Consider the following 12,397-nt stretch of genomic DNA (forward strand, 5'->3'; position numbering starts at 1 on the left):
CCATTGCTGTCAAGTCGATCCTGACCCATAGCGACCCTATAGACAGAGCAGAACTGCCCCATAAGGTTTCCAAAGAGTGGACTGGTGGAATCGAACTGCCGACCTTTTGGCTAGCAGCTGAGCTCTTAACCACTGCACCACCAGGACTCCAAAAAAAGAAAAAAATGGTTAAGGTGGTAAATTTTATGTTACGTAAATTTTACAGCAGAAAGAAATAAAAGTAAACAGACAAAGGCCACAATTTGAAAACCACCAGCTTAAATAGTAGTAACGGATCACTGAACGGAGAGGGTGGTTAAGCACCTGACTACTAACCAGAAGGGTGGCAGTTCGAACCCACCCAGAGGCACCTTGGAAGACAGGCCTGGTGATCGGCTTCCAAAAAATCACAACCTTGCAAAGCCTGTGGAGCACGGTTCTACCTGCACACATTGGGTCACCGAGAGTCAGAACTGACTTGAGGGTAACTGTTTGGTTTTTTTTATAAGTAGTAGTAAGCCTTGGGGCCTCTGATGAACAACAGGTAAGCTGACTGTCCAGGATAAAAAATGTAGCCTGTTTTTTGCACATTCAGTGTAAGGACGGCTCAGGTGTGAGGTGTGCCACCTGCTGTGTAAAAACCCTCACGTGCAGCACGAAAGAGTCAGGGATGCAATGGGGAGGCCTAGGCAAAGACAAAGGAGAGGCTGGAGGTTGCCTACAGCCCCATGAAGGCTATTAACACCCGCCCATTCTCACCAGGAGTTCCCGGGAAGAAGGACAACTCTGGGGTGGCTCACGTTGCTATGTTTCCACTTACTCTACCCCAGAGGGAACCCCCACTTCAGCACCCTCTTCTTTTTCCTCCTCCCCCCCCCCACCTTATTTTCCGCAGCAGCGTATGGAAGGGCCGGAACAGCTCAGACATGTCCTCCGCCTTGCGGTCCAGGTTCAGCGGTCCGTCTGCGTACACCACGAGGCCACTGCAGTCAGGACAAAAGCCAGCAGCTGTTAGGTCTCAGCCATGAGCCCAGGACCTCTGTCTAAACACCTGGAAGGAGGCACACACGCACCCCCAGAGCCCTCCACCTCACCTTCTTGGGGTTGAATCTCAATAAGGTTAGCTAAAAATGACAGAAACTGTCACCCTGGCTTCACCTTTTTTATGCTCATTTGAGGGATCATGAAAGCATCATAAAAATACACCCACGTACATGACTGCTGCAATCCAGTACGTAGGTATAAGATCTTTTACCAAAATCTATCTCCGTGAAAAGGGGAAAACTGGGTTTGCTTTTAAATTTACTTGTAGACATTTATCAGAATTAGCCCGAAAATGATTTACTCAAAAGCGAAATGGAAGTTAGTGGTGAGGCCTGAGGCTCCGGCCAGGGAAAGCCCATAGCCTGGGTTCTGGCAGTCACTCACCCTGGGGTGAAGCTGGGCACCACCCCCACTGGCCGCCCTGCGCCTCCAGTCACTCAACTTGGCCATGAGCAGGGCCGCCCCAAACCCAGGGATCATACCTCTCACCTTCCGGGGTAGGGTCCAACTGGGGATGGGTAGGGTGTCTGGGGGGCATTTTCGGAGGGAGACTTGGTACAGTGTGGCCCCTGGTCTGCCCTCACAGCCTGCCATGGAACTGCTAGGACTCGTTGGCCACGGGGCCTCCCTGTCCACACCCCCCAAGTCCAGGTGTTCCCTGGAGTCTTTCTAACCCAAAATGACCACAGCCTCTCCTGGCTCCAGCCCCACACCAGGCTGCAATAATGCAGACCCAGCGCTCCCCGGCCAGCCTCACTCCTGAGCCCCTGAGGGTCTCCAGCGAAAACTTATGCTTTGTGACTCTGCATGCTTTGCCTGGCTACCCCCACCTCTCCTGGAACATCTTTGCCTCTTAGGTGTCTGACCCTCACCTGTGGCTCACAACTCCCCACCACGTGTCCACCTCCCTCCTCCAGGCCTGGGGCCATGCAGCTTCCCTCAGTGTCCCCACCCCAGCGTCGAGGACAACAGCTGCTGAAAGCCAACCTTTGAGCTGCCCCTCCGTCCAGGAGGCCCCTTAGTCGGCAGGCAGCACCAAGTTCGTCCCCTAGGGGCTCCCACCACGCGCCAGCAATCCCTGCCCAGCTCTGACCCAGCAGCTCAGTCACCCACTTCCAGACCATCTCTCCACTACAGCACCTGGACCTGGGTGCCGTTCTCAGGTGCCTCGCCCCAGGCCTCCCAGGGCCCAGACACTCAGTTCTGGGCACACCCCACATGCCCAGAACGTCCACCTGCGGACACAGCACATTCCCCGGCTCTCTCGGAGCGGCCTCCATGGCCTACTTCCTTAAGTGAAGTCTGCTCGCACGGCTCTCTCTGCAGAAGTGACCAGGTCTTGTCACCAGTCTTGGGGGCCAGTCATTGCTCTCCAACAGAGTCCCCACTAGTTAGTTCAGAAAGTGTCTCCTTTTTTCTAACACATCCAACCCAGTGAGAAAAATGTAACTGAATAACAGGAGCTGTTCGTTATACTGTGGTAGCCTGTGTGTTACTGGGATGCTAGAAGCTATATCACCATATTTCAGATACCAGCAGGGTCACCCACGGTGGACAGGTTTCAGCAGAGCTTCCAGACTAAGATGGACTAGGAAGAAAGGCCTGGTGACCTACTTCTGAAAGTCAGCCAGTGAGAACCCCATGGAGCACAACAGAGCACTGTCCGATACAGTGCTGGAAGGCGAGCTTCCTAGGTCGGATGTTGTTAGTTGCCATGGCACCGATTCCCATGCATGGCGACCCCACGTGTGCAGAGCAGAACTGCTCCAAAGGGTTTTCAAGGCTGTGACCTTTTGGAAGCAGATCCCCAGGCCTGTCTTCTGGGGCACTGCTAGGTGGATTCGAGCTGCCAACGTTTCAGCTAGTATCTGAGAGCTTAAGGAATTCAAGATACAGAGTGGTTGCAACAATGGACTCAAGCATGACAATCATCATGAAGACAGTGTGGGACCAGGCAGTGTTTTGTTCTGTAGTACGTGGGGGCGCCATGAGTCAGAGCCAACTCAATGGCCACGAACAACAACGATGACATGTGCAGAAAGAGTTAAAAGTCACAGCAAAAACATGGGCTTTGCTGTGTCCTGTCTCACAGGGCGCACCAGGAAGCTGACTAGGAGCTAGCACCCCTCTGGGCCTGCAGAGAGCCCAGCAGGTGGGGGGTCGGGGCTGTGACAAGGGGCTGAGTCCCAAGCCCCTCAGAGAGGAGAAGGCAGGGAAACGGCTCACAGCCAGCCTCCCATTCCTCTCGGTCCATTCTATGGATTTTACAGGCACTGACAGTGCTGATTAAATTAAGTGTCCAGGGGTTGTTTCTCAAGCTAGAACCTTTCACTTTAAGAGTAAATAAGGTGATCTCATGGGTCCACAGGTAGTGCGAACAGTTTGTGCTCGACCACTAATCAAAAAGTTGATGGTTCGAACCCACCCAGTAGTGCCGAGGAAGAAAGGCCTGGCAATGTGTTTCCGTAAAGAGCACAGCCAAGAAAACCCTACGTGGGTAGTTCCACTCTATAACACACGGGGTCGCCATGAATCAGAATAGACTCGATGGCAATGGGTTTTTAAGGTAGTCCAAGACAAAGGCAGAGTGAAAATGGATAGCAAATGGGCGGGTTTGGTGCATTTCTGCCCTGACTTCTTGGCAATCTCATCTTTCAGAAGCAACAGTGAGGGGCTGAGTCTACCTCCGTGATCCTGCCCACCAGCTTCCCGACTGCTGTGCTTGGGAGTCTGACAGGCCTGCAATGACTGGCCTCACGCCCTACTGGACACAGCATTCTCGAGGGCAGGCATGTCTCAGAGCAGGCTGCCCAGGGAGTGCAGAGAAAAGGCCTGGGGTTACCATGCATGCCAAGCCTGGCGAGGCACCAAGATGCAGCCCAGCCTGTGAATAGGGCTGTTGTTGATGCCAGTGCAGCGGGGGCCTCTGAGAAGAATGGCGAGGGCTCAGTGCACAGCCCAGCCTCTGCGTGGGCAGTCGGGGGCCTGAGGATGACCCCTCGGCTTTAACCGGCATCCAGCGGCATGTCTCATTCCACGTGCTGGAACATTTGGGGCATGGCTCCCCCCCTACTCCCACTGTGGGGGCATCAGCAGGTCTAGGAAGTTCCCCTGACTGCCCGGGAGGGACAGAGAGAAGGCAGGTGGACAGCCCAGCTGTCTGTGTCTCCAGGGGCCAAGCGACCCCAAGGACAAGGGCAAGGCTGATCGTCAGGCCCCGGGCCTGGCACACAGTAGGTGCTCAGCAGTGTCTGTCCTGTGCTGACTGGCCCAGTCTGGGGTGGGGTGAGGGGGTGGCCCCTGGGCAGCAGCCTGGCCACACCACTGTCGGGGTCCAGAAGGACCAGCATTGGGAGGAACCTGGCTGGGAGCCAGGGGGTAAGCAGCAGAATGAGGCACTGGTGATGCCCTCACAGTTAAAGGAAGCAGTTGGGTCCCAGGAAGCTACTGCCCACAGGGCTGGGGGATCCGACGGTCCTGTGGTCCCAGGCCACAAGGCCACGTCCATTCGCTGCTGTTCAGGAGGACCAGGCAGCACCACACAGCTGAGCCAGCAGGGGGCGGCCAGTCGGGGAGCCCAGGCACAGATGCGGACAGAGTGTGGGGAGCACAGGGCAGGGACCGGCCCAGGTCCCGCTGGGGGGCTCCGCCACTAGAAGGGCATGTGGCCAAGTCTTCTTTTCTTTAAGATAACAGTTTTTGCTTTGACTTCTGTTTACACAAGTCATACTTACCATGTTAAGAGATCTTGTGAGGTAGAGATATACTTTTTCATAACAACCTTTTGGTACTTAATATATCCAGTTTTCCACAGAATTAGGGATTCTTCTGTATTGACAGTAATGGCTGAAGTGTCATTTTTAATCAGTTCCCTCCGTCTGGATTCCCACCCCCAATTTTTTGATTACATATGATACTTCCGTGAACACTTCACTGTATTATTTACAAGTGATACTCTTTATTTATTTACAAATAGTATAAATACTGTAATTTTTTAAAATGCTGTCGAGGTGGCTCTGGCTCGTGGAGACACCACGAATGTCAGAACAGAACTGTGCTCATGGGGTTTTAAATGGCTGATTTTTTGAAAGTAGATCCCCAGGCCTCTCTCCCAAGTGCCTCTGGACGGACTCAAACATCCAACCTTTTGGTCAGCAGCCAAGCGTTTAACCGTCTGCACCACCCAGGGCTCCTTCAGGGGATAAGAGGACATGTTCTGGAAACACCTCAGTGGGAACTTAAAGGATCGCAGCCAAGCAGAGTCTTGCATGTCTCCTACAGGAAGTTCTGGGCCCTGGAACTGCAGGGCCGGCAGGACAAACAGCAGGTAGCCCACACCACAGGAAAGGCTCACAGACCCCGCCAGGAAAAGCAAGGGCCCAAAAGGAAGTAGCTTTATGTTATTACTATTATATCTAAAAATAACGGTAACTATTATTATTTTTTTTTTTTTTTTAAGCAAAGAGAAGATAAGAACCCAAAATGCTCCTCATTTTCTTCAAATTTAGTATGGCCTTGGAGAGACATTTACTAGAAAGAACACAATGTAATAAAATGGTGCGGACGCCATCGCAAGGGACAGGATATGGGTGAAGCGTAGGCATCCACCCCGAAGACACTTCACCCACTGGGGACCCTGCCCCCCAACTCCTTCCTCCATCTTCAGGTGAAGGGGAATTCTCATATCCCATAGTTGAAGGGGATCTGAAAGGGTGGCTCCTGTGGTGTGACTTGACCTGCTCCTTCTCTGATTTCATGAAAGGAGGTAACAACTTTCTACCAAAGAGGAAACTGACCCAAGGAAGGAGCCACAGCAAGGAGCTGAGCTCAAGGACAAAGACCTGGCCCCGAAACCCCTCCAGAAGATGAACAAACCCCTTCAGTTGCAGAGCTGGCATGCGGAGGCCAGGCAGGGACGTGGGCGGGTGGCTGGGTGCCACGTGTCTTCCTCACTCCCAAATCCAGGGAGACACGGGGGGCTGGAGCCCACATGTCCAAAGGCTGCCCTGGCTCAGCATCTCCACAGTCCTGTTCCAGCCCCAAGCTCTGTCTCTGCAGCCCTTCTCCATGGGAGGGCTTATTCTCATCCTGAGTCTCCCAGACCTCCCAAGGCAACAGGTCTGTCTAGCCTTTCAATGAGGGAGCCTCATGGGCAGAGAAGCTGTGGCTGGCCCTGTCCAGGGCTGTGTCTGGGCTCCCGCCCAAGCACCCTGGCCCTGCCCTCGCCTTCCTCCAGCACACAGCTCAGGACTGGTCCAGGTCCCGGCCAATGTGGGAAGCACTCTGTCCGCCTGCAGGCTGGAGCCTACCATGTCCTGTTGCTCCACCCTCATCTCCCAGGAGGGGTTCCAGTGCTGGCCCTCAGGGCTCTGCTGCCGCACCCACATTCTGGGTTCCCCTGGCACTCTGTGGGGGCTCTCTACCACCTGTGCATAGCCCAATCCTGGACCCTGTGTCTACCTCATATCCTCCCAAGCCACTTTGCTCACATCCATGTCTCCAACTGGTATCCATAGCTGAGGACACCCAGTCCTCACTCTTTGCCCGGCTTCACACCTGCCTGCCCACAACAGGCCTCCAGGCCCCTCCATGCAACACCCTACGCCCACCTGTGCCTCCCCTTCCATCTGTGACCACCCTGCCCACACTCCCTCATCTGGTAGAGGGAAGGGGGAGCCCTGTCTGGGAGTCAGGGTGTGGTGGCCAAGCACCAAGCCCCTGAGCACCTGGCTCTGGCCTGGCTCCAAGAAGCTCTGAGATGCTCAGCAAGTGACCAAGCGCCCCAGCCTCGCTTCCTGGTCTGCTGAAGGATGAGAACAGGCCTGCTGGGGGCTGCTCAGCCGTTCAGCCACCTACCCAGGGATGCAAATACCATGTGTCAGCACCCAGAAGGGACCAGGCAGCACCAGGCTGAGGTAGGACAACTGAGGTGGGACAATCCTACCAGGTGTCTGCAGAATGATGACCCCAGGCCCCAGGCAGCAGGAACACTCACCACACGATGGCCAACCTGGGTATGGTGAACATGAGGGCCGGCTCATAGTCGTCAATCATGTCCTGGGTGAGGTACCCAAAGTCCAGGGCTCTGGCCGAGGAAGAGAGACCGTGAGAAGGGACAGGCCCAGCCTGTCTGCCTGCCTGCCTGTGTCCACAGGTCAACCTATGCGTGCATCTACGCTTAGTGGACAAGTCACTCAGTGGACAAGGGCAGCATGTACAAAGGGCTGAGGCTGGAGGACAACGCTGCCATCTGTTGCAGAGATTCTGGAATCTTCCAATCAACCTTCCCCATCTTCCACCTGCCCGATCCTGCCCCTGTCCCAGGAAGGGGGGGAAGAAGCAGGGAGTAGACCAAGCCTGTGCTTGTTGGGGAAGCTGATGAGACACTGAGGAAAACGAGCCATAACGTCCAATCAAACAGTAAGAGGGATGACCCGTCAAGGGCTTCGCTTCGCCAGGAAATGGAAACAACTCAGCATCGAGAGTAAATGTGAAGGAAGACGTTGCCCCACATGATTTACCACCTCCCTGAAAAGCTGAACTTGCTTTCTGGGAATCATTCTGCTCCCTGGGCACGCAAATGCTTTCCTCTGTAGGTGCTGATGACATCTTTTTTCAGAGTAAAAGGTATTTTCTGTCATCTTATTTTCTGACAATATGAAAGATCTCCCAAAGCATAAATAGGGAATGATCTGTCTTTTTAACAATCTATGATGTGACAATAGGCAATTTCAGAACTTATCTAAGACCATCACACTAATCAAATTGGAGAGAGAAATATCTAGGTTAAATCTTAGCCTCAAAGTCCACTGAGGAAATATGACTTCAGATGGCTGTACAGGCCCCAGGAGATACTAATAATTCACCCCCAAAACCTTGCTCTGCAGACCTGAAATCCAGCAAGGGCCCCATCCTGGTCTGTAGAGGTGAGAGGGATGGAGGTGAGGGTGTGAGGAGATGGGGAAGTGTGGAGGAGCAGAGGTAAAATGAATATTTGAGGAGGCGAAGTGAGTACGTGACGTAACAGGCAGTGATTATTCCAGGGAGGTGAGGAGTTATACAGGAGAGGTGGTGAGGAATCACGGAGGTGAGGAGGTAAAGTGACCAGGTGAGGAGGACAGGAGGTATGGAGGTGTGGAGAAGTGGAAGTGAGGAGGTGAACTAAGTAGGTGAGGAGGTGTGAAAGAGTGGAGATGAGGAGGTGTGGAGGAGTGGAGGTGAGGGGGTGTGGAGGAGTGGAGGTGAGGAGGTGAAGTGACTAAGTAGGTGAGGAAGTGAGGAGGCATGGAGGTCAGCTGAACAAGTGAGGAGGTGAGGAGGTATGGATAGTGGAGGTGAGGAAGCACGGAGTTGAGGAGGTGAATAGGTGAGGAGGTGAAGCGAATAGGTGAGAGGTGAAGTGAGTAGGTGATGTGGTGGGCTCCAGGGTGGTGAAGAGGTGAGGAAGCATGGAGGCGAGGAGGTGAAGTGAATAGGTGAGGCAGCATGGAGGTGAGGAAGGGTGAAGGTGAGACTGTAATCGGGTGAGGAGACATAGAGGTGAGGAAGTGTGGAGATGAGGAGGTATGGAGGAGTGGAGTTGAGGAGGCATGGAGGTGAGGAAGTGAGGAGGTATGGAGGTGAAGTGAATAAGTGAGGAGGTAAGGAGTCGAGCTGAGGAGGTGTGGATGAGTGGAAGTGAGGAGGCGTGGAGGTGAGGAGGTGAAGTGAATAGATGAAGGGTACAGAAGTGAACTGAGGAGACAAGAGCCCACCCTCTGCTGGGGCCCTAGCTGTGCTCCCCGAGGACCTCTGCAAAGGGAGGTCTGCCCCGATGGCTGGGCCTTGTGGCTCTCATCCTCTGATGTGTGATCTTCATCTGTGGGACCTGCCCCCACCTGTCTGTGGGGCCAAGAATTGAGGCCGAGCAGGTTGAAGGACCTGCCCCTCAGCACCCACTGGGGAGAGAACAAAAATGGTGGGTAAGGAGGCAACTGTGTGTCCTCTTGTCACCCCCCAGGGGTGCCTCAGCTCCCACAGGCCTGGAGCTGGGCAGGGAGGAGCAGGGCCCCTGGCACCCAGGAGCCCCGATGGCAGTGGCCCGGCTGCTCCTCACCTCTCCACCGTCTCACAGAACAGGACAATGACCTCTTGCTGCATGTAGTACTCCCGAGGGGACTTCACGGGCACCATGGCTGAGACATAGCTGCGGACACAGACCAAGACATCAGGTTAAACCAAATGGAATCACTCTGATTGCAAGACCGCCCATTTTAAGTTTCACACATACACACTTTCCACCACTATAATTCCTATTTTAAAACTAAAGCTCCTCCCCAGGGACAGGTAAGCCCAGGCCTCCTCCGGCCCCACAGCCCAGCCACGTCTCACTCCTGCCCGCTAGAACCGTGACTGCCCATGACATGGCCGTCCCCCCTGGACTGCAGCCTCAGCGAGTGGGTGAGTGAACGGATGGCTGAGCTGCCCACGAGCCCCCGGCATGGGCAGGCCTGGCCCCAGAGTCAGCTTGGGCCAGGCACACAGGCGACCCTCACAAAACGTCCACTGAGCTGAACTTAGAAAGCAATGGGTTTGCCCAACCATTATCCAAATGGGAATGTTCTTTTCCTGCTAAATTAATAATTCCAATTTTTCTTATTATGAAATCTCATTCTAGAAAATCTGGGAATGACAGGAAATAAAACTCAACTTCCATAATGCCACCCCTAGAGAGAATCACTTGGTTGGTTTCCGTCTGGCATTCGGAAGGTTACAAAGTGGACAGTTGTTACTAGCTGGGACCACCCTGGACCTGGATTTTGTGTCCTGCCTTTTCTGCCTGTGCTTGGCCCATTTCTTCTGGGGCCTCCCCAAAGGCCTCCCGTGGAGGCCATGGTCACCAGGCCCCCTCGGCTCCGCCCCACCCCTCAGGACCACGGAGCAGGGCACGCCTGTGTAGAGTGGGGGGTGATCAACCATGTAGAGGAGGCAGGTGGGCTCCAGCCTTCTGAAGGGTCAACAGCAGCTCCCCCGGTGAGCTGCAAACCGTGGGAGGAGGGGAGACAAGCACAAAGTGGGTGGACGCCCCACGGAGCCCAGTGACACTGATGTGTGAAGTGAGGTGTGTTATCTGTGCGTGCATGGATGGGGGGGTGCATGTGGGGGGGGTGTATGTGGGGGTATATGGAGGGGTACAGGGGTGTGATATGTAGTACGTATATGTATGGGGTATGTATGTGTATATGTGAGATGTGGGGAGCACCACGTGAGGCATTCCTGACCCCTCTCCCTGGGGTCGGTGCCCTGTATCCCGTTGTTCCACGGAGCTGAGGTGCCCCCAGGTGACAGCACACAAAGAAGGGGCTTGGCAGGTATCGTGGAATGAGCGAATGATTAAATGGTCTAAAGGGAGACCAGGGGAAGACGAGGCCTGAATGCAGAGGGTAGAGGGAGGTCAGAGGTGGGAGGTCAGAGGTAGAGGCCAGAGGGAGCAGCCAGGAGTCAGCACGGGGCTGATACGGGCATCAATTGTGACTAGCTGTACTTGCAGGGGAAACCCTAGTGGTGTAATGGTTAAGAGCTATGGCTGCTAACCAAAAGGTCAGCAGTTCGAATCCACCAGGCGCTCCTTGGAAACTCTATGGGGTGGCTCTACCCTGCCCTATGAGGCCACTAGGAGTCAGAATCAGCAACATGTTTGGCTTTTTGTTTGTTTTTACTTGCAGGAACTTCCCAGGTGTGTCAGGAGGGGCAGAGGTGGGGGTTGGGTAGGACACCTGGGTCTCTTTTAGGCCTGGGGAGGCACCACCCTGGGTCACACCACCTTGGGTCACACCCTCCCTGGAATCTCCCCTGGCCTCACACCCCTCCTGGAGCCCTGACCCAGCCTCAGCTCCTCCCCCTGGGAAATGCTCTGGCTCAAAATATCAGAACAAGCTCCTGTAGCCCCCCACGCTTCCCCGCCCCAACTCATGAAGCAAAGGCTGTGTACACGGTCCCCGCACCCAGACCCCAGTGTGGCCTGAGTCACCTCAGCTCGAACTCCGCGAACAGGACGTCGAAGTGGCGCAGCGCCTCCTGCATCTTCTCCGTGTAGGCATTGAGGTCACGCAGCGCCTGGTCACGCAGGGTGCTCCGCACGTCCTCCAGGCTGCGGGTCAGCTCCTTGGCCAGCGGCCTCATGGCCATGCTCTCCAGCTCACGATTCATGATGATGGAGCCAGCGGCCAGGCACTGGGGTGGGAGGGCACAGGTCAGGGCCATGGGGGACAGACGCCCCCACAGGCCTACAGGATCCACGGCTACCGCACCCAGATGGTCAGAGGCTACGTCCTTCACCATACGCACGTGTCCTCTGCTCTGCAGAGGGGGCGGGGAGTCCCGGCACATTTAGCAAACACCAAAAATGGCTCTGTCCCAGGAGAAAGCTCTGGTTGCCAGAGCCAGGCAAAGGTGGGACAGAGGCCAGGTGAGGAGGGAGGCTGAGGGGCGGGGCTGGGCTGGGGCAACCCCTGTCGATGTAGTCATCATCCCCCAAGACCCTCTCCCTAGAAGCCCCCCTCACCACCTACATTCTCCACCCTAGGGCAGGTGTCTTGGGAACCCTGGCATCTGCTCCCTCCTGGTCCCCTATCCAATGGCTTTTCTGATTTATAGCTATCACAGCTCTGCCTGAAGGCCAAAGTGGCCCTCCCGGGTCCCAGAGAGGAGGGCTAATACAAGGCCCTTGAGTCTGGGGGGCTCCATGCAGGAGGCCAGCATGCCCCCATTATGTAACCTCCGCCCGCTCCCTGTCCATATGGGATACCTATCAGGGAGTTTAGGGGCTGGGGTCCTGGTGCACAGCCGGCAGGGCTGGTCCAGGGCCCCCAGAGGGCGCCTACCTTTCTGTCAGCTTGTGTCAGATGCTCACAGCTCTGAGAAAGCTGACCTGCTTAAGAGCCTAGAAGCACCAGTGTGGGAGCCCTTGGCTCCTGGGCAGGTTATAAGGCCCCTCTGCACCCACAAATCCACTGGGTCTGGCTTTGGCTCTAGAAGGCAGTTTCCTGGAAAATGCCCTGTGCTTGCACATGCAGCTCTAGGCACCCCTTCCACCCCACACCCCTACCCTTGTCTGTCACAAAGAGCTGCGGGGCTCACACCCCCTCAGTTCAGAGCTCAGTAACGGGGGACGTTTATAAATTCTGCTCTCTGGGCAAAGAGCCCCCCAGTCCCTGCACTGGCCTGAGGGGGTGTATAAACTCTTTCCTAGTCTCTTCCCACCTGCTTCACCAGGTATGTGGCAAAACCAGTCACCCCTAAATGCCCATCAGGGACAGTCAAGAGAAGAGGTGGACAAGAAGCAGTTTGTGGGGTGCCAGAGTGGAGAGCCGAGCTCATGGAAGCCCTCATGCTG

The 12,397-nt window shown here is 55.1% G+C and overlaps 1 protein-coding gene across 1 annotated transcript in view; it reads right to left on the reverse strand.

The window, feature by feature from the left end:
• Window positions 1-12,397, reverse strand: part of ZFYVE28 (zinc finger FYVE-type containing 28) — a 127,577-nt gene that overhangs the window by 50,386 nt on the left and 64,794 nt on the right. The window contains exons 4-7 of the mRNA XM_064286150.1: window positions 11,033-11,235; window positions 9,119-9,208; window positions 7,019-7,108; window positions 861-962 (exon numbers count right to left, since the gene is read on the reverse strand). Of these exons, the coding sequence (XP_064142220.1) occupies window positions 861-962; window positions 7,019-7,108; window positions 9,119-9,208; window positions 11,033-11,235 (485 nt within the window). The remainder of the gene's footprint in view (window positions 1-860; window positions 963-7,018; window positions 7,109-9,118; window positions 9,209-11,032; window positions 11,236-12,397) is intronic.

This window comes from Loxodonta africana, chromosome 5 (assembly GCF_030014295.1).
Source record: "Loxodonta africana isolate mLoxAfr1 chromosome 5, mLoxAfr1.hap2, whole genome shotgun sequence".
Taxonomy (NCBI): Eukaryota; Metazoa; Chordata; class Mammalia; order Proboscidea; family Elephantidae; genus Loxodonta; species Loxodonta africana.